Here is a 22,532-nt window from a genome sequence, read left to right as displayed (position 1 = left end):
CTGCTTAATTCAACAAAATGTTTTCAGATTACATAAAATCAGCTGAAGCTCACCTATAATGTGTTTAGAAAACAATAACTTGTTTTAGCCAGTTTTACCAAATCCTCATTCCTTTGGCCCCAGGAAGTGCTCTTTCATGACAGTCCCAAAACCTCTATGCATGTGTAGATCTGAATGTGCATTCAAATAACAGAAAACAATTTCACTCTTTCTTTGGTTTAACAGTAAGATTAGCCAAGAGCTTTAAAAGTTTAAACATGTACATGCTGATTTAAGAAGATTTTCATATGGAATGTACACGCCTAAGGTAGAAATTTTCTTCTTCTTCTTCTTCTTCTTCTTTAATAATAATAAACCAAATACATTTTGAATTATAATAAGTGCTTCACCTATTTTATGGCAAAGTTTTTTTACTATGTAATTTGACTTTTGAAAAGTGGACCTGTCAAACTGTTAAACTCCAGATTTCCAAAACAACTGTTATGACTCGGTGTTGTTTTTAGAATGAAAATGCATTGTGCAACTTACTGTACTGACAAAACAAGTAAACACCAAACAATAATTCTACAACACAATTTGTACTATCCAGGAATTTAACCTCATTGCCTATAAATAAGATACTTTGTGAACAGATTAATTACAGATTATTATCATGAAATACAAGGCAAGGAAGGAGGTGCCCCAGCAGGTTTATTTAGCCGATTATGCTTTAATGTAATTCATATATACAGTGCCAATGGGGCTTGCTTGATGACAAGACTTAGTGCCTTATGTATCTAGATTATATACATTATGTCTAGTAAGAAGAACAGGTAGATCATACAACTACTTGAAGAAATGTTCTGCCATTTCAAGAGCCAGGTAATTGCTTGTGTTTAAAGTATCTTAAAAAACAATCAAATAATTGTTCTCAGGATGATATTTATGTTTATTTATCTTTTTAAATCTTCCAGGTAAAAGAGCCATCTGGATTTCACTTGTTCTTATGACCATTCATCCTGGTGGTGTCATTAATTGTGATATACAATGTTATATTTAGAGTCTATATGGTTATGTAAAACTTTTGCATTACTACTTCTTTCCAAACTAATTCTAGAAACTCTGTAAGACAATGTAGTGTTATGGACACTAATACAAAATGAATAGAAATGATTTTAAATAATGTGAGCTCCACACTTTTACTCGATACAAAGAAGTGGAGAAAAAAAGCATATTATTGCATAGAGGTTTAGAGGTCAAGATTCAAATCAGAATTTTGGAACAGGATATTGCTGAACTGCAGTAAATATAACATTTTAAAGTAGTAACTCTAAAAGTCAGTCCCAGTTGTAATCTGTCAGATGTCTGGTTTCATCAAAAGTCAGACATTTTAAATCAGATTATTTCACCGTAATGCTCAAAAGTAGAGTAAAAGTGTCCACACACTGAATGTATTCACTCATCATCATACAAATAATGCATGCTGTTAATTACATTTCCCTACATTTTATGATGCAACACACAAGCAAGAATAAAATGTGAGGTGAGCAGCGAAGACAAAGTCAACTATTTTTTTGTCACTGGAAAAAATAAAAATAACACCTTAAAAGACACTTCATGATCCAAGTTTCTGATATATACTCTATGTATGATGCATAATGTTTCAGTCAGAGTCATTCAGGTAATGAGTAGGTTGGCCTATGACTGCACTTCCTGGAGGTGAAGGGTAAAAACGTGCTTCCACTCATGTACCAACTTCCTCTCCAGATGTGATTCGGGTTCTTAAACAGCAGCACATGTTCGGTGGTTAATAGAAATTGTTCTGTCTGATCACGTTTTTTATTTTATTTTACTTATAAGTATATCAAAAACCTTTTATGGTTTCTCTTTTAGAGGCGTGAGCAGCTATGGGAATTATTGTAGAGGACCGAGAGACAGTAGGTGCCCCAGATGGTGGCTGGGGCTGGATCGTTCTGCTTGGATCTTTTGTCATCACTGGCTTTTCATATGCCTTCCCGAAAGCTATAAGTGTGTATTTCAAAGAACTGATGAACGACTTTGACTGTGGATACAGTGACACAGCCTGGATTTCATCTATAATATTAGCAATGTTGTATGGTTCAGGTAAGATACTATAAATTTAATTATAAATCCTTTAAAAGTTTTAGAAAATCCTTTTTTCTTAATGCTAAATATATTATTGTTCATTTAATCCAGGTCCAATCTCCAGCATCATGGTTAATAAATTTGGATGCCGGCCAGTGATGTTGGTTGGAGGATTGCTGGCCTCAGGAGGGATGATAATTGCATCTTTCACTTCTAACATTATCCAGCTTTATCTCACTGCAGGTGTCATTACAGGTAACTAAAATATATTTCATATGAAACATTTATAAATCTATAAACAGTTAGCTTCAGTGCTCAAACTGACTTTTGTATTACTCTGCTGGTCCTTATTTGTGCATGCAGAAAGACTGTAGTTTCGGTTTCGCTATGAAATGTGGAGAGTTTTTAGTGACAGTATGTTACATTGTTACGCCAGTAGGTGGCGATGTGTGACTGTCTTTATGAGTGAGTCATTGAATCTTTCATTCATCCAATTCGTTCAAATACACAGATTCATTTGGAAACTACACCCAGTCTGCTTTCACTTAAATATGTTCATTGTAGTAACTGTCATATTTACATTTATTCATTTAACAGACGCTTTTATCCAAAGCGACTTACAAATGAGGACAGTGGAAGCAAACAAATGTCTTTAAGTATGCTTTAATTCTCCTAATCAAACCGTTTTGGTTTCTGGGATGTAAACACCACACAAAATACTATAATAAAACCGAGTCCTTAAGTTGTTAAAGACAGAGTTGTTAAATTCCATATTTTGAATGAATGATGCCTTTGTCTCTTTAAAGGTCTTGGACTGGCTTTGAACTTCCAGCCATCACTGATTATGCTGGGGTCTTATTTTGACAAACGCAGACCACTTGCCAATGGACTGGCAGCAGCTGGAAGCCCTGTATTTCTGTCAGTTCTTTCTCCTTTAGGACAACTGCTGCTCAGCCACTATGGATGGAGAGGAGGCTTTCTCATCACTGGTGGTCTTCTGCTCAATTGTTGTGCCTGTGGAGCAATTATGAGACCCCTGAAATGCAAAGAAAGGAAAGCGATAGCCTGTTCCCAAGAGCTCAAGGAAATGCCTGAGGCTGGACAAGAGAATATCGTTTGTGAAAACAATAATGATACAAAGCCCAGTAAAAAGAAGCTTTTGGACTTCAGTGTACTTGCTGATTTAGGGCTTATTATCTATATTATTGCAAAATTTATAGTTGTCCTCGGCCTATTTGTTCCAACTATTCTTCTAGTCAACTACGCTAAGGACCAAGGAGTGCCTGACCAGGATGCTGCCTTTTTGTTGTCTATTATAGGATTTATCGACATCTTTGCTCGTCCCACATGTGGGGTAGTGGCCGGTTTAAAATGGATCCGACCCAAGATGCCCTATTTCTTCAGCCTGGCCTTGCTCTTCAATGGCCTGACAGATGTTTGTTCAGCTACAAGCACAGACTATAAGGGGTTAGTTATCTTCTGTGTGTTCTTCGGGCTGTCTTATGGCATGGTGGGTGCTCTGCAGTTTGAAGTGCTAATGGGTATTGTGGGAAAAAGTGGATTTTCCAGTGCACTTGGCCTAGTGCTTCTTATTGAGGCAGTGGCTGTGCTGATTGGACCTCCCTCTGCTGGTGAGTTATGATTATAAAAAATCCTCCGTTATGAAATGGTCATCTTATGATAAATTGGTAAATGTAATAAATAATGTTTTCTTTCACGTATTTTTCCCAATAGGTATATTGGTGGATAAGTACAAGAACTATGAACTGATTTTTTATATGGCTGGAGGAGAGCTGATCTTTGCTGGAATATTTCTTGCCGTTGCATCATTCTTCTTTATTAGACGAAAGAAACACAAAGACGCACCGCAGATACATAATGGTGATGTGGCAATCAATCCTAAAGGATAACCATTGGAGAAAGCTGACATTTGGGACATTTATGTTCAATTAGTTATGTTTTGTTTACTAATGTGTATTATGAAGATTAGTGTCTTGTATTGTGTGTGTTTTTAGATTTAAAAATCTAATCTTTTTCTAACTCTAAAAACCACTTTTGAACATGCAGGTCAATGAGAAATGAGGATGTTTGAGACAATAAAAAGGTGATCTTAGAGATGTTATTTTATATTTATGTTGGTTTTATGTGCTGTAGGCCTACACAAGTACACAATTGTTTTCTTTTAATTGAAGTATTTAATTTTTGATTTAATTGTAATTAAAATGAAGACGAAAAAAATTAAATATTGGATAAATGGATGAATGTCTTAAACATAAAAAAGGGGACAATACAAATGTTGCCTTGGGAGCTTACTGAAATAAGTTTAAGCTGAAATACTAAATACTGTACAAGTAAATCTTAAAGTGTAACTAAACCCCTGCTCAGAGCCTGACTCCACCCACTGACAATATTTGAAAAATGCTGAAAAGTGGGCAGATCACAGAGGAGATAGAGGGGACGAACCTAGGGCGGGGTGCGGCGTGATCCTGAGACTCGCAGTGACGGATTGATTGACAGTTGCTGTCAGAGACGCTAAAATGGAGAGTGACTGTAATGACACAAGTAGCTTTGCAACAGAGCCCCCTTCACCTGAAGTGGAGGGTGTCGAGGTGTCTGTTCATATTAATTCCAGCCGCTGGCTCAAACTGTGGTCTTAACTCCCGCACCCCGTCGCTTTTCAGCGCGAGCTGTGTGGAGAAGCCCATTTCCTCCTCCATTGCGTTGGAGAAGCAATCCCGTGTAAAACGAAGTTTGCACACTCGAGCTCTAGGCGGGAACTTGCGGTCTTCCAGGCCAAATGCATGCAACCACTGGCGCTTAATTTTAAAGTCTGCTGGTAAACTAAGCAGACCAGCAGTGCTGTCGCAACCAGCAACACACCTCCGTACCATCCTGACCACTGTACTAAATAAAGATAAATCTATGCTAACTTGATCTAAATAACTATATAATTGCTATGCTAATATCCTAGTCGTTACCAATACTCGCAATTCCAGCTCCTGACTCACTACAGTGATTTTGATGGTTTTATACTGCCAAGGGCGTGGTAGCTCGTACCAAGGGGCGTGGTGAGCTGGAAACTGCTTACGTCACCTGCCACCGCTTACGTCACTTGCCACCGCAACATCCCATAGGAAAAATCAACTGCAGTAGCCACCGTTCAACCTGAAGAGGGCAGCACTCAGACGTTTTTACACCATATATTGTAGAATTAAAACACTTTATACTCAAATGTCAAAAAAGTTACTCGAATCAATGATCATTAACTAAAAAAGTTGGTTTAGGGTTTAGTTACTCTTTAAATGAAAAGAAAGATAATATAACTATTCAAAGTGACAAGCACAACTAAAATGTTAAAATTAAAACTGCAACTATAATATAGTTATAATATATAATTATATATAATAAGATATAATATACATTTACATTTATTCATTTAGCAGACGCTTTTATCCAAAGCGACTTACAAATTAGGACAGTGGAAGCAATCAAAAACAACAAAAAGTGCAATGATATATAAGTGCTATAACAAGTCTAAGTTAACTTAACACAGTACACGTAGCAAGGGCTTTTAAAAAATATAATAAATAAAAAGAAAACAGATAGAATAGAAAAAGAAAGCAGCAAGCTAGTGTTAGAGGTCTTACACATACAAAATTGCTATTAAATAACTATTAAATAAAAAATATAATATAATAAGCAATATCATTATATAATTCTATAATAAGAAATATAAACTATTAAAACAACACTGATAAAGAGAAATGTTATACAACACGTGAATAGATCATGCCCTCGCATCGGCTAACTTCCTCTGTCGTAGAAACTATGTGGAATTTTTATTGGCCATCCCAGCCGTCAATCATCAATAGTACGGTCGCCTCGCCTGACGTCACTCTCAGGAAGCGGCAAAATAGTGTGTTCAGCAGTATCACTTTGAGTCGGCGAGGTCGCGTCATATTACTTTAAAATACCCCATATTAAGGCTCACAGAACACATTAAAGTTATTCAGTCCTTTCGGGTATATTTAATTTTAGGACCAAACATATATATTTTTTCCTGAGGGTTTTCATCGTCTCACAGAGTGTTTCAACGATGCCGAGAGGAGGTGAGTATCGTGTGCTTGAACGCTTTCTAATGTCTTCCAGTAACTTCTGCCGCCAGAGCTAGTATTGTAGTACAAAAACTTATGGAAGGGAAATTAGAAGTGAAGGTGAATTTATGGTCCTAGATGATACAATTATTCATATTTAGAGCTTTTCTATTATGGTTAAATCACGGTGTAAAGTCCTCAGGCCGTGCTGGGCCAATGCAGCCACATGGACAGAGAAGCGTTACAGCTTCATCGACGATTCTTATTCATGCTTAGCCTAATTATGGTAGTACTTAGCTGCATGCAGTGTTATCTCATTTTTTTAAATTTTTTTTAAATGTATGTAATTTTTATTTTACCTTGCCCACCAGGCAAAAAGAACCATAAGGGCCGTGGGAAGCAGTTCAGCAACCCCGAGGAGATTGATCGACAGATGCGGGCTCAGAGGGAAAAGGTGAGTGTACAAGTGTTCATCGTGAAAGCGATGCAGTGAAGGGGATGTTTGCTGAGCATCAATGTGTATAATGGAAACTCCCTCTTTGATTCATTTTGGTCTAGGAAGAAAAAGAAGGGGCTGAAAGTGGAAGTTCATCAGAATCTGAAGAGGAGAGCAGCAGTGATGAAGAAGTATGAAATTACAATTAAATTCACTTAGTGTTCACCCAGAAAGGAAAAATCTTATTTACTCCCCTTGTTTCAAACCTGTAAGATCTTGGTTAATCTTTGAAACATACATATATTTTTTTAGTGAAACCTGGGAAATTTCTGTTCCTCCTCTGGAATTCTACACAACCAAAATGTAAAAAAAAAAAATCTTTATAAAGACATTGTAAATGTAATCTGTATGAAACAAGTGTTTTAATCAAAGTATTTGGAAGAGACACAGTTGATGAACCAATTTAATTTAGGTTTTGAATTACCTATAAACCCACATGCATTACATCAAATATAAACATAAGCTCAAACTGGCTTTACATGAGAACCAAAGAGGTTTATTCTAGTGTATTAGCCTGAGCAGGGACAGTTGAGCTGCTGTTTAGGTTATTTTGATGTGCTCCGTGTTTGTGTGTTGATTTAATGTTTATTTATGAATAAAGGTCTAAATTAAATCGGTTCATTATATTACGTGATCACATCTCTTCAGAAAACCTGGAACCGGTTTTTCATATGGGGTAGGTAAAAGATGAGAGTATTTTCATTTCTGAGTGAACGAACTTTACATTATGATGATAATTTGTTATTAGAGAAATTTTTTGTTTCATGTAAGATGGTGATAGTGTTGCAGGGGCCATTTCTGATTTAGGAAGTTTATTTTCTTGATTCGTTCTCTCTCGAAAAAGCCTAAGAGGAGAGGTGTAGAAGGACTGATTGAAATCGAGAATCCGAACAGGGTCTCCCAAAAGAGTAAGAAGGTTGTGGAGATCGATGTCAATGCACCTAAAGAGCTCTCACGTCGGGAAAGGTATGTGGGACAACATATACTTGAGAAGCTCAGAGTCAAATAAACTGTTGTTTTATTGCTTGCTTTATGTGTTTCCTTGTGTAGAGAGGAGATTGAAAAGCAGAAGGCTAAGGAGCGATACATGAAGCTGCATCTAGAGGGGAAGACGGACCAGGCCAGGGCAGACCTGGCCAGGCTGGCCATTATAAAAAAGCAGAGGGAGGATGCGGCAAAAAAGCGAGAAGAGCTAAGGAAAGGTGAGCTGATATGTTTTCTAATGAGACATCAAGTAATAACTATGCTTCCATCCAAAATTGCTAATTTAACTTGTGCACAAATCTGGAATATCACAAAAACATTTGCGAATAAAGCACAGTTTCCATCCAGTGAGACGATCCGCTGGTTACCCCAGTTATGCCAACTTTTTTATATATATATATATATATATATATATATTTTTTTTTTATGTGCATCAAAGAATTTGTTAAATGTGTTTTCATTGTAGTTTATGGGCGAACTTTCTTATCGTTTTTTCGGGTACGCCGCCTCATGATAATACTGATGGACTAGTTAAACGGTTGGTACATCCAAAAAACGATCCCTTTAATAACTAATAATATTTTTTCGTTTGTTTTTGTTTTCAGAAAAAGAAGCAGAAGAGGCAAAGTCGAAACGCTAGTCCAAGCATCATCACACAGGACAGGGCTTTTCTGGGGAGGGAGGGAAAGGGGACTAGTTATTAAGAGGAGACCGCTCAGGGGAATCTGTACATGTCATCCTTCCATCCATCCAAGGTTGGAAGATTTGGACTTTTATAGGAAGTCAAATGGGAGGTTTTGGAGTTGGGTTTTTAATTTTCAATACTACCAATCTATCCCTCCCCTGACACTTTCACTGTGCTCAGACTCTAAAGCTGCTGGAGTTTACTCTCAATTTCTGCATTTCTATATGTTATCACTATTAAGTCTGTTATGTTATGGAAGAGTGAGGTAAGGTTGCAGGTGTGTTTAAGTGAGCTGATAGGGAAGAATGAAACCGGTTGTAGTTTGGAACAGTCAAACACTAACTACACAACATCAGCCCTTCTACTGTACTGCCTTTTGTCAATCTTTGTGGCCTAATCCAGTTTAAGTGCGAAATGCATCTGAAGTCATTTAAAGGTTAAAAGAAGGGTATTTTGGTCGTTACCTTTTGAAATCAGGGCATTCTGGAACCTAATGCTGCAGGTTACATCATTTAAAATCATTATTGTTTTTAAGTACTTAAACACAATATAATGCGATCTCACAGAAAAAGGCATAGCTATCAATAGGCCAGTATTAAAGTAGCTGTTTCAGCACAGCTGATGGAGCTGTTGCATGTCTCCGCTTTCACCACAGCATCTTCTGTAATGCCCCTTTACTGGGGTTTTCCATTTCTTTTGAGGTGGGACCATTGTTTTTCACTACCAGACTCACTGGTGTGTCCTCATATTAGTTAGAAGAGTTTTATGCTTTATGCTTTAGCCCTTGGACCTGATTTGCCATGACCATTTAAGGAAAGCAATATTGCATTGACGATGCTCATGGTGCAATTTCTTTTTCCACTTCTTTAACACCATTATTTACAAAGTATTTTAACGTTTGTAAAGCATTCACCAGTACTGAAATAAGTATTTACATGGGGTATTGAAATGAAATCAGTTGAATTCCTTATTTGAAACTTTGTTGTATACAAATAAATAAATTGATGAATAAATGAGTGTTTTCTCTTTGTCAGTCAACACTTACAGTTCACTACAGGGATATTTAATTCACATTATTATTGTAGTGATAGTTGAGATTTTGAATTTTTTTTTTTTTTTTGATGAAAGCTAGGTGAATATAAATTTATTTTGTATCTAATTTTTTTTCATTCTTTTAAAAGTTTTATATAGCATATTTATTCTAAGGCTATAAATGATCTTGAGGGTGAGAATCCAGAGGCTGGAAAAATAGTTGAGAGGCTCAGACCCACATGTTAATCACATTCATCGATTATTGACATATTCTTAGAGATCATTTGATTTTCTCAACAGTGACGTAAAAGGACCAATGATATGCGCCTGTTGTTACAATACACAAATAGATGTTTCCAGTTTTCGATATTGTGTATAATTGAGCAGTAGTTATTTATTCTAAAGTGAATCAATAGCTTTTTATGTAAATATCTGATATCAGTCCGCGGTATTTAAATATTTAAAATATGTTTTAATATAATGTTCTTACTCCAGCAAATCAAAAATCTTAGTTTGCCAAACAAATTACTAACCATGTTTTGCGTTAGCCACTATGCCATGAATTATTTATTTATACATACATATATTAGAAACTATAGTGTATTTTTCTCCCTGTAGGAGGCTCAATTCCCCATTGCATGTTTACTTGACACATTGCACTGGTTTCAGTTCATTGTCAAATAGCCACAGTGTTTCCCAAGGTGATCTTTTGTGACACTCCACCATAAATGTTATAAATAATTATAATTATATATATAAAAAAAAGGTTCCCCTTTCACCTATCTTTCACATCCTGTTGTTTGCTCATACAAACAGTGCACTTTTAACCCGTAATCGTCCACCAAATGACAGAGTCATTTTAGAGTCATATAGACCCCAAACGTTTACAGAGCGAAGGAAATGTATATTTTTTATATGATAAAATATATATATATATATTTTTTATTTACTTCCCATCTATGCATATATACAGTATATATAGTTTGATATATATATATATATATATATACATACATTCATACATACATATATATATATATATATATATATATATATCTATATATATATATATATTACCTATATTTTATTTTTAACTATGCCAAAAATTTGCTAATGACAAATAATTTTTTTTATGAAAAAGTCTATGAAATAATAACATAAATTAAATATAAAAGGTTTCTGGATATTGGGCCATGTGTTGGGAATATAATACTGTCATCTGGTTAGAGAAAAAACTTTATGGTTTATAGTTCAAGTAAAGTGCAATGATTACATGTATCCAGCAGAGGTCCATAGGGACTCCTTCATTTTCAGTTCAGATTTCTTGATGCTTCAACTTCTCCTCACACCTTTATGATATATATTTTGTGAATATATTTTAACGTTCTAAAATACATAACAGATCCGTATTTTTTGTATTTATTTTTGTTGTCTGATATTTTGAATAGTTTGCTTTTTCAAATTATTATACATCAATTTGCAAAAATGTAACAAGTCACCACTAAAAGACATGACTAATCACATACCATTTATTTCAGAAAATGATCACAAATTATATATTTTTTCATTTTCAAGACATTCATTTTAAAAAGTAAATAAAACCAACACAATAAAAAACAAAACTGTACCTTTTGGCCATGGTGATGCTACAGAATGAGCTGAATGCAGGACCCCGACAGCCACTTTTATACCCTAACTGTGACATGTTTTCATTATACTGCTGCAGCTCTGTCATCAAAACGAAAACTTGTTAATGTTAGCTGCCTTTCATGTTTCTTGTGTGTGTGTGTGTGTGTGTGCGTGTGTTTGTGTGTTATGTCTACCCATTCACACTGTTGTGCATTTATGTTGTGTATTATCTATATTATTTGCTAAAATCAGAAAAATGCCCCAGACACCTGTGTGTCTGAACATGCTTGTTCCATGTTGTCTTTGTGCTTTAGTATTAGTCCTTCATTTATGTATGGAAATCTTTCAGATTTATGCCAGTTTTGTTGATTTTATTTGCCAATTTCTATAAAATGCTCTCTGTTGCAGTCACACGTGTGTTTGTGTGTGTGTGTGCAAGAGATAGAATGTTTGTTCCAATTTGTATTTGTGCTCTAGATCCAGGCTTTTAAAAGGTAAAACATTTCAGATTTATACTGGGTTCACTACATTTGACAAATGAATTAAAAAATATATATTATTTTCACTTTTCCCATTCATTTTCAATGTGGGATCAATATGACCCCATGGACCATAAACGTGAATTTTTTTTACACACCTTTAGAACAACCAAATCAAGTGGTTGTAATGTGATGGACACTTGATTGCTAAAGGTAAGGGAATGAAAGGAACATTAATTAATGCCACAAAGTTGTGAAGCAACTACCCAGTTTACGATTAACACAGATGTATACAGAAGTAAATATGTCAATTTTTTTATTCATATTCTCTATCTAGTATATGAAAAATTCTTACTCCATCCACCTCACTCCTGGCAGTTGTATATATACAATACATAGCAAATGAATTCTCTGTGCTGTGGAAATCTACTTCAGTGTTCTCTGTGGCTCAGAGAGGACTTCATGACTTTCACAGCATGATATGAAAATGTCTTTCCTCTTGTGCATTTGGTAACTTCCTCTTTCTCTGAGTCACAAATGTGAAACAGTCAAGTTGAGACTGTTGCTGACACGAGTCTGAATGACATGCCTGTTTACTGACTTCAGAGAGCAGTTTTCTTTATCAAATGAAACGAATATACTATTGATCTGCATGTACGAAACAAGGACTTGAAGGCGACAGATTCTTCACAATCATGCTAAAGCAGTTTAACATCTTAAAACAGTTTGGGAATGGGGGGAAGTAAGTACTTTCATTTGTTGCTTTCCGACTATGTTTGTGGTGTTTTATGTGACAGTGTGACTGGAATGACACTACATGTGACAAACTGACTGTTTTATGCAGTAGACTTACTTATCTTTGGTAACAAAACAAAAAATGTATATTATCGATAGCTGTTTTATTTCTCCTTATATGAGCCATTTGTGGTGTAAGGTAGTCTGATATGAAGCAGGTGGTTTGTTTCATCATCTGTTGTGGTGAAAACATGAATTCGATAACAGTACAATTATTCATTAGTTGATATGTCTATAACTTTAGCTCTTCTTTCTTACATTATTTCGGTTCAAGCCTTGTTCAAGCCTCAACATAAAATGTCACGTAAACGATGTGTACAACAGTTACTACAAACAATATTAGATTTTTTTAGATTTCCTTGACATTTACGCTCTCTCTGCTTAGCTTAAATATAATTTGACATATTTCAAGCGTTTATTATTATGTAGAGTCTAACTAGCATGACAGTGATTAAGTGATTGAGTTGAACGAGGTCATGATAAAAGGTGTCATTTTTTAGTTTAGAGGGTGGAGAGCACATCTGCACGTTGCACAGAACAAGATGCTAGTCTTGCAGTATGGACTGATAGGACCCTAACAGAATATTAATACATTTCTTAACCCCCGACTCAAAGTAGAGACAATACCACTGATGAAATTGTTTGTGTGACCTGTGAAGCTGAAAATGTATACCACGTACTTCATGTGCTTGTTTTGGTCCCTATGCCAAAGCCAGCGATTTAAAAAGAAATAATACTTTTATTTAACAGTAAATTTATAATGTAAAAAAGATTAATAATGTCATATCCTTTTCACAGACTGATAAGACTTAAAAACACAGAGATAACAAGAATATCTGATGCAATCTTAGTATAAACCGGTCACCACTTCAGCCACACAAAAATGGCTTCTCGTGTTTTTTTGTGTTCTTGGATGCTGTTGCAAATGTAGGAAATGACACAGTTCATCTGATGATATATTAGGCTAGAATTTGTGTTCTGTGCATCTACTCATACATGCTGCTCAACTGATTGTGGTTAAAAGCAAGAGAGTAAAATGGTTTGCGCTTCAGCCTACAGTCCACTTCCCCTCTACCCACTTTGGCCTGTTTTTTTTTACAGCAGCCTCGGCTTTCTAATTTTAATTTTAGCTGCTTTGGGTCACAGCAGTTGGCAACTTTTGCTTTTGAACTTTTGAATTTCTTGTGATTTAAGATTTTACATTTATTCCTTTAGCAGATGCAGTAAACATGAGAAGTGCTAGTAATACGTTTCTGCCATCGTTCAGAAAAGTACAAGGTAAAACAAGGAGGAAATAAGGAAAAGTGATAGCATAGAGGATGCAGTCCTTAATCAGGATGAGTTTTTTCACCGTACAACAAAACTGGGATTTCTCACTGTATGCACCACTGTCAGTCTGTGATTCAGATGTCTCTCTTTGTAAGTTAGTCATTGAATCATTAATTCGATGGATTAGTCTATACTCACTGATTCAGAAGCATCAAAAATCACATAGTACTTTGTGACCATTAAAAAAATAAATACATAAACTCTGTATATGAATATGTGTAGTAGGAATGGAATCCCAATGTAGCACAATAGTCATGCTATTATCATCACGTTACTTATCAACATCCGCTGCACTGTCATTCACTAATACTCTCCCGTGGCCTTATGGGATAGTAAAGTGTTCTTTTTGCCTACTGTTTTATGAATATTGTGAATTTGGACATTATAAATAGTAGGGAAGCATATTCAGATGCACCCTCTGTCTTTATTCAAAGTCAATTGTTCAAAAACACTGATTCTTTGAGGAACAAAACGGTCATCACGTGTGAGTCATTGAAACATTCACTGAACCAATTCATACCAATTTACTCAGTAGATAACTTGTGGCTTATAATTAAGCAATATTAAATTTACAGTGATGCTGTTGGTCAAAATACCAACACAGCTGCAGCATCATATAGCTTGAAATCTGTATTATGTACAGTATGTAATGTTCAAGGTATTTGTTTCCTTAATGCAGGTCACAGGATGCAACTGATCTTCTCTCAGATGATCTTGTTTTGGTGAGGCATTTCCACCACTTTTACACCTCAACTAATAAATCTGCATGTGGCACAATTTTTGAGTTGCCTTTATACACACAAGCTGTGCTAGCAGAATATGAATACTGAATATAAATATGAAGGCGCTGTAATTGAATGCTCCATCTTGTTGCTTTAAGGTTGAACAGCGTGTGGAGCCAGCAAAGAAAGCTGCACAGATCATCTACAAGAAGTTGGTAGGCTGCCTGCAGAGTCAGCAGGGACTGGACCCAGAGAGACGGATGGTAAGCCGACCCCCTATTCAATCATGTGCTTTGTAAGTGTGTTGGATGAGATTTTGAAGCAGATTAAGCAGTTGCTGTATATAAAAAGTAAGTAACATTCAAAAGGACAAATGAAATGGTCATATGATGAAATGCTGTGGCTGTGAAGATCATCTACATGAACCACCATCACACTGGATGGAGGTGGGATTTCTTCCAATAGTTTATCTTGGCCTACCATTTTGTTAAGAAACCTAATCCTAAATTGCTGATGGAGAGTCCCTGAATCTGTCTTCTGAGGTTTTCGTTTTGTCTGTATATGTCGATGATTATGTCTGAATTGAAAAGGTTTGGATATACTTTGATTGTGTGGCAGCTGCTCATAAGTGCTAAATACAGGCCTTCAATTTCTTTTTTCCCAAGAACATTCTTTTTTTTTTTTTTTGTTAAACAAGATTCAGTGTGGAAAATCTGCTTTGGTTGCTCAGTTATGCCCTCTATTCTTCTTCCTTTAGATCTTGTCTTGTGCCATAAATTTAGACAATAATTGTACATTGCCACTTAACTGTGACACCCATGTAAACTAATTTAAATATATAGTTCTAAAGCAGAACTATCAGAAGTCCTGCCATGCAATACTTCCTGATTTTCTAACAAATTCATACTTTGATTATTTACAGAAAAAGTTACCCCTCATGATGCTGTCTGTCAGTATGGCTGAGAGTTTTAAGGATTTTGATGGCGATTCCTCCATAAGGTGAATATTTTTTATGTTTTAACATTGTGTGAATAAACAATACAGCAGAGTTGCCTTGGAAATACACCCTTTTCACACCTGAACTTTCCTGCAGAAAAGTTTTGGAAATGTGTTGCTTTATGCAAAATTTCCTGGCACGGACTCTGTCTGACTTTGAGATGAAGTTGGAAAAAGAAGTTCTTGTGCCTCTGAATAAGCTCAGTGAGGTAGTTTTTTTCTTACTACCAAACTATATGAACTGAAACAGCCAGTATTCATGACTCATTCATGACCGATGTTATCCATGCAGGAGGACCTGCCAGAGATCCTGAAAAACAAGAAACAGTTTGCTAAACTTACAACAGACTGGAATAATGCTCGCGTCAGGTGACTTTCTTTTTTGAACATTATGACAAAAATATGTTTCAACTTCTCCAATGTAAATCACACATTCATATCTTTACAATCCTCTTTTATGAAGATTGTGTCATGAACATTTACGTAATCTGTGTCTCACTTTTAGATCTCAGGGGAGCACAGGCCCACAGGCCAAGCAAGACGGACTACGGGAGGATGTAGAGGAGGCCTGGAAAAGACTGGAGTCTATAAAGGTTATATTTGGTTAAAGTCAGTTTCTGCACTATATACTATTGTGGCCATTTTAATATCTAAATCAGTCATGAAACTCTAGATGGTGGAATCAAATGATTTACTACATGGTACAAGCTGACTGGCCTGTTTCTGCACCTAATTAACCAGTTTGTTTTAAATAGTCTGGTTCAGTGTTTGCTGAGTTTCTCTGAACCCTTCACCTCCCCCAGCTCCACCTGTTTAGATCTGCTATGGGATTTATGTATGCCTATTCATGCAGCAGCATTTTTTACATCTTCACAGCTGCATGTTTGTATATCTACTGGCAGTAGCAAGTCCATACTTGAAAAAATACATTAGCATAGAGATATATAATGTGCTAAATCTATTCTGAGAGCCGTCATGGTTGGACTATATTTTGTCATTCTCATTCTATAACCTACTACTTCCTGCTAGCTGATCTCAAACAAGAACCTTGAAAGAGGTTCTCTTCTGATTGTTATAACCTAGGGTGCTTTTACTAAACTAGGGTGCTTTTAGTTGCTATGATAAAATAACATTTGGCTATCAGCTGAAACTTTACCGCTTGTTCAAATCTAATTCACATCAGTTGATTATCTCATTTCCTTTCTCTGCTGTTTAAATCGTCAAAAAGCATGTTACAATGAATTGTGAAAAAAGTCAGTAAACATTTGTGGGTTGGCTAAGTCTACATGAAATATGGGGTTTCATCAGAAGAGATCTCTGAATTTACTAGGAATGCACACCAAGGAAATCAATAAAACAACACATTTTCTTTTTCTCAGGATCAGTACTCTGCAGACCTCTATCATTTTGCCACTAAAGAAGATGAGTATGCAAGCTACTTCATCCGTGTGAGTACCTATGTCCTTACTTACTCTTTCTTAACCATTTGCAGCCATGCAGTCTCATCAGAAATGCCCTTTATCACCAATATTGTGTCAGAATTGTGTTCCTTTTTTACTCATATATTACACAAGATACCATTGATCATTATCATCATTAACATTATAAAAATGTTTATTATTACAGTGATTCGATTTTAGTCATCAGTAGTCAATACTAGTAAAAAACTAAGTGAAAAACTCTTTACCTTATCTGTATTTTTTTTTTAATAAAGATTTATTTATTTGTATTTTCAATTTGATTTTTCATTAGACTTAGTGTAGCCCTATATAACTGTCTGTAACATACATTGTATGTTATTTGTATTATATGCATATCTTGTCTTATTATTGCCATTAAGTTGTCCCGGGATGACCCTTTGGGATGTTTTCAATAAGTAAATTGAAAAAAGATGTTTAAGTGTTTTTTTTTCTTTTCTTTTCTTTTTTTGCCCTTCTGACAGCTTCTAGAACTACAAGCTGAATATCACAAGGTTTCATATGAATTCCTGGAAAGAAACATAACCGAGCTCAAAGACAGCCACACAGGTGAGGAAAAGGGTTTTTAACAGTGATTAAAACATCGGACAGCAGCATTATTATGATTTTGAAATGTATATTTGTCTGTTTGAAGAGACCCAATTTAGTTTATCGGAGAAAAAGGTTTTTGGAGAGCCTCTGCTGTCTCACCTTGAGAGCTGTGGAAGAAAGATTGCTGTCCCTATTGAGGAGTGTGTTAGCATGCTGCTACGTACAGGACTCAGGGAAGAGGTGAGCACTCAAACATGCACATTAAAAGCAACATCTGCACTTACACACAGATAATTACACTCCCACATAACTGCATGCCCAGTTTCATCAGTTTCACTTCTCCACTCTCATCTTAACAATCTCTCACTATCTAACTGTACAATTCTCATCTAGGGTTTGTTCAGGCTAGCAGCTGCTGCATCTGTTGTAAAAAAACTGAAAAGCTGTCTGGATTCAGGGACCGTTGACCAGAATGAGTTCAGCTATGACCCACATGCTGTCGCAGGTGAGCCATAGCAACTTTTTTGTGCATTTTATGTGATGGAAACTTTGTTTGTATGAGTTTGGTATTAGCTGATGCCTTAACTGACAATAATGGGAAAAGTGCACTGTGTTATTCTGAATGTGGTTGCGATATGTGGTTGAGGTGACAAATTGCATCATATAAAATCCCCCAGATGTGCTGCTAGGACCTCATTGTCTATAACAGGAACATTTCTGCCATCATTTATACATGTCGTTTCAAACTTGTATTGTTTTCTTCTGTGGAGAACAAAAGAAGAACTTCAGCAGAATGTCCGAGCTGATCTTTTCATACACTAATAGTTAATGGGGACTGTCTAAAAATGATTCAGTGCAGCTTAAACATCTATGTGATATATTGGTAAACCAATATTTAATTTTGTTTTGTTTGAACTGTCTTTGCAGGTGCTCTTAAGTGTTACTTGAGAGAGTTGCCTGAACCGCTCATGACATCTGAGCTTTATAATGACTGGTTCAAAGCTGCAGCGTAAGCCTGTCCATGCACTTGCTTATTTCTGTATCAGTGATGTTAAAGCACCCATTTGCAATCATTTCAATTATCTGTTTATTAGAGAAAAAGAAACGGATGAAAAATTAAAACAGTTGCGGACAGTGTTGCAAAAACTTCCCACAGAAAACTATAACAACCTCAGGTATGTTAATAGAGTTTCAACTCTGAATGTTGTATATCCACTTCAAACCACCCCAAACACATTTTCACACCTCACATTCACTCCGTGTGACTATCTTTGACTTATTGCTCATACCATCAGATACCTTGTCCAGTTCCTGTCACACTTGTCAGAGCAGCAAGCGGTGAACAAGATGACTCCCAGTAATATTGCCATAGTGCTTGGGCCTAATCTACTGTGGCCTCGCTGTGAGGAGTCAGTATAGCACACACAACCTAAAATCTAGACTAAATTATGCAATTAAAATGTAATATCCTAAAACTTGTTTGTCACTCTGTCTTTCTCTTTTTCAGAGAGACGTCATTGCTGAACATGGCATCTGCCTCTTCTGTGCAAGTTGTGACGGTCATAGAGCCACTTATACAATATTCAAAGAGCCTCTTCCCTGAAGGTACAGAAATATTACATAAGTGATGGTTCATTGTTGTTTTTAATGAGGTGAAAACAGCAATGAATTACATTATTACATCCAGAATTTAATTTCTGTTAATCTTTTAATGCAGGGGTTCTCAAACCATTTTTTCGTTTTCACACCGTGTCTACACTGGACGCGACAGTTGTCGTGTCATGCCACAACTGGACGCGACAAAGCCACCGTTGAAAATCATTTGAAATGTATGTCAATACGTCATAAATAGAACTCAGCCACAGTTTTCCGTCGGCATTTGTAATGTCGCACCACTCCGCATCCAGTGTAGACAGAGTAATAAGTGCTATATTTTGTTGAGTCAATTTTACAATCTACATTTTTTTTAGATTATACAAATGGGTAAAAAGGTGAACTTAGCAGACATTTGTGTTCCCAAATACATTTTAAACTAACAGCACATGCACAGGTGGAGTTCATTTGCTGTGAACCAAGAAGCACTTGCTTTGAAACCCAGAGTAAGCTATCAGACTATTTAGATATTTAATTCAATCTTTAATTTGTTTTGATAATCACCATACTGTGATTATTGTGCCACCCTGTTCCTTTAATTTTTTTGTGTCATTGGATATGAATCATTTTTAGCTTTTCATCAACTCATGAAAACCATTTGGGGACACTTGCTGTAATATGATGTAATAAGGAATTTTTATATTTTATTTTTAAGTATTAGGTATTAAAAAATAATTAAAATACTGAAGAGCAAAGCATTTTATTTTGTGAAATTCTAAATGAAAATATTTTTTACACAAACTTCCTTAATTTCTTTTTAGAGGCTGATTTTGAGGTCCCAAAACTGCCCGAAAGACCTCTTTCTGACAGCATCTTACTCTCTCCCCCTTTCTCATCTGGTCGGCTATCCCTATCAAAAACTGACAGGTACTCAACCACCTTTGTAGTTTTTGAGCTCCAGAAGACTTTCTTCTAAATGAGACTTATTAAGTTTCAAAAGTCTTATTTTGTTTTGGCTTCTTGTGCTTTTTATTTCAGCTCGGCATCATCTGAGGACCTTGGGGTGACAGTTGTTGTGAAATCTCAGGTGAACCGTGATGCTGTTGTGTGGGACAACATCGATTCTAATCCAATTGCTCAACCGCCTACACAGAATCACATGCCTTCAGCACTTCCTCATTACACTCCGGTACAAGACCACAGCCAATCGCAGGCTATAATGCAGAGCTCCAGCCAATCAGAGCCAACCCAGGAGCTGCCCTCCCAGTCCAAGGAGCCCAAACTGAAATTCACTGCTCCATATAAACGTATGTTGGTGATCATAGATGCTTTTTGTGCTTTGTGTCTTCCTGTGGTAGAAACTACATTTCTAATTGTTTTCTGCAGCAAGGAGATCTTTTATCCAGCATAAGGCACCAAACCTTGCCAAAGGCCCTCCTCTGAACCAGGCAGGCCTTTTCCCAGCAGCCCAGAGGAGAGCGTTCTCTGTTCCTCTGCCGAGAGGCTCTGAAATAAAACCAACGCCTTCACCCGAAACCACCCAAGCTCCATTGCCCACGTTGCCTGAAGGAGGACCACAAAAGAAACCACAAGGCAAAAGACCTAAAGTTCCTCCTCCACAACCACCCCAAGCCCTGAACAAGCAGCTCTCCTCTCCAGCACAGTGAGTTCTGGAAGGGAAAGTCGACTGGTTTGTTAAGACCTGCTTTCTCAAGTGCAGTATCTTCTGGTTAAGCTTTTTCCTGCAGTGTTTTAATACACTAGTGTTCAAAGGTTGTTTTGGAAAGAAGTCTCTTATGTTCATTTGAACAAAATACAGTTAAAACAGTAATATTTTAAATAGTATTACAATTTAAAATACATTTTCAATTTAATATATTTCAAAATGTAATTTATTCCTGTGCTGACTTCTCAGCAGCCATTACTTCAGTCTTCAGTGTCACATGATACTACAGAAATCCTTTTAATATTCTGATTTGTTGCTCAAGAAACATTTTGTATGATCAATTTTGAAAACAGTTGTGCCGTTTAATATTTTTTGTGGATAATAAGCAGTCACACATTTGCTCCTTTGATGAATGACGTTTCAATACATTCGTTTTATATTTATAAATATCTTTACTGTCATTTTTGATCAGTTTAATGCATCCCAAATAAAATCCCAAACCTTTGAACAGAAGTGTACTGTATGTCTGCTTTAGAGATACAGTTTTAAGAACTGTCAAACACAACATAGTATAATCTGACTTCCTTTGGTTTTAGTTTAGGGCTTCCTGACATGCTTCACATTAGCTATTTTTATATAAACTTATTCTGAAGCATAACATTTGAAGCGCCATAACAATAAAAGCATGCTCACACTTGTTAAAACATTTTAAGGCTGATGTTGTTCATAGCTTCTTTTAATGAAATCTTTATTGTTGTCATTAATAGGAAACATACATTACTATTTTGTAAAAGTCTTATGCAAAGCCGCACATACGTACAGTATGTAAATAATATATTGTGATTAAGGGAATGGAGAGGTCAACTCCTTTGTCATAACAAACAAAACTTAAATTCAAGGAAAATTCATAATACATTGATAAAAGCTGGTGGACATCATATACTATTACTGCATACTGTGTTGATCTTAAGATATTTATCATGTAATAAAGGAAAGAAACATGACAATATGGTTGTTGCTGTTTTTTCTGAGTTGTTTGTACTAATGTGAAAACATAAAGCAGATCACAGTTTGGTGCATCACAGTGACCAGTAGGTCTTCGTCTTGTTCGCTGGTTTCTCAAGAAATAATTAACACAATATTCACAATGGGAATATGAGCTAGTTAGATACAAGATAGCTAGCAGGTATATGTCTGTATTATACATGGTATCACTGTACATTACATATGACAGAGGTTTACTTGAAATCTAAATATTGTAAACTGAAATACTGTATATTTTAATGGCATATTACCATTGTATAGCTAGCTGTGGCAGGTTTTATTTCCCTGGATCAAAGCTAATGCTTTAGGGATGAGACAGTAAAATCCTGATATCATTTACTCACACTCTAAACCTTCCAAGCATTCCTGTCTTCTGCAGAACTAAGGTATTCTGAAAAACATTGAAAGCCTAACAACACTGAACTCCACCGACTTTCATTGTATGTCGTACTTATAACATTACAAAAACAAATGAAACATTGTTCAAAACACCTTCTTTTGTTCTACAGAAGAATGAAAGTCAGTTTTTCGATTGACATGAGGGTGAGTGAATGATGACAGAGTTTCCATTTTTGGGTGGAATATCGCTTATTCATTATTTTTGTTATTCATTGATTCATTGTGCTAGTTGTCTGTGGCATGTCATGTTCCTGAAAAAAAAATTCTTTATCTTTTCAGTGTTATCTTCATTTTTCAATGTTTATCCAATACAGAAAACCAGTCTGGATGATCCGTTCAAAAATTTGAACCAGAAATGATTTGGTGCTGGAGTGACTCAGTAATTCAGTTCACAGCCCAGAAGAACAGAATATCATAAGTCAATAATAACATTTGGGAATTTTGGTCTGTTCCTCACTGTATATTAAAGTGGTTTCAGAAAACTATGGACTACAT

At 36.0% G+C, this 22,532-nt stretch overlaps 3 protein-coding genes across 3 annotated transcripts; all 3 read left to right on the top strand.

Annotated features, from left to right (window-relative positions):
- Positions 1 to 1,702: 1,702 nt before the first annotated feature.
- Positions 1,703 to 4,207, top strand: slc16a8 (solute carrier family 16 member 8). Its single transcript, XM_059533010.1, has 5 exons — positions 1,703 to 1,782; positions 1,873 to 2,103; positions 2,197 to 2,340; positions 2,892 to 3,716; positions 3,820 to 4,207. The coding sequence occupies exons 2-5, from the start codon at positions 1,887 to 1,889 to the stop codon at positions 3,993 to 3,995; spliced, it is 1,362 nt and encodes a 453-aa protein (XP_059388993.1). The 5' UTR covers positions 1,703 to 1,782; positions 1,873 to 1,886; the 3' UTR covers positions 3,996 to 4,207.
- A 1,750-nt stretch (positions 4,208 to 5,957) lies between these two features.
- Positions 5,958 to 9,357, top strand: pdap1a (pdgfa associated protein 1a). The gene is made up of 6 exons (XM_059532109.1): positions 5,958 to 6,194; positions 6,551 to 6,633; positions 6,738 to 6,806; positions 7,520 to 7,641; positions 7,726 to 7,877; positions 8,265 to 9,357. The coding sequence occupies exons 1-6, from the start codon at positions 6,182 to 6,184 to the stop codon at positions 8,297 to 8,299; spliced, it is 474 nt and encodes a 157-aa protein (XP_059388092.1). The 5' UTR covers positions 5,958 to 6,181; the 3' UTR covers positions 8,300 to 9,357.
- Positions 9,358 to 12,012: 2,655 nt separating this feature from the next.
- sh3bp1 (SH3-domain binding protein 1) lies at positions 12,013 to 21,080 on the top strand. The gene is made up of 18 exons (XM_059532106.1): positions 12,013 to 12,226; positions 14,288 to 14,330; positions 14,489 to 14,593; positions 15,253 to 15,329; positions 15,424 to 15,535; positions 15,619 to 15,695; positions 15,832 to 15,919; positions 16,706 to 16,774; positions 17,269 to 17,353; positions 17,439 to 17,575; positions 17,729 to 17,840; positions 18,263 to 18,344; positions 18,430 to 18,510; positions 18,631 to 18,744; positions 18,843 to 18,940; positions 19,750 to 19,855; positions 19,967 to 20,235; positions 20,315 to 21,080. Exons 1-18 carry the CDS (start codon positions 12,180 to 12,182, stop codon positions 20,593 to 20,595), a joined length of 1,983 nt encoding a protein of 660 aa, XP_059388089.1. The 5' UTR covers positions 12,013 to 12,179; the 3' UTR covers positions 20,596 to 21,080.
- The last annotated feature ends 1,452 nt before the right edge of the window (positions 21,081 to 22,532 follow it).

This window comes from Carassius carassius, chromosome 40 (genome assembly GCF_963082965.1).
Source record: "Carassius carassius chromosome 40, fCarCar2.1, whole genome shotgun sequence".
In the NCBI taxonomy this organism is placed as follows: domain Eukaryota; kingdom Metazoa; phylum Chordata; class Actinopteri; order Cypriniformes; family Cyprinidae; genus Carassius; species Carassius carassius.
The sequence above is the reverse complement of the archived record's forward strand: the minus strand, read 5'-3'. Positions and strand labels throughout refer to the sequence as shown.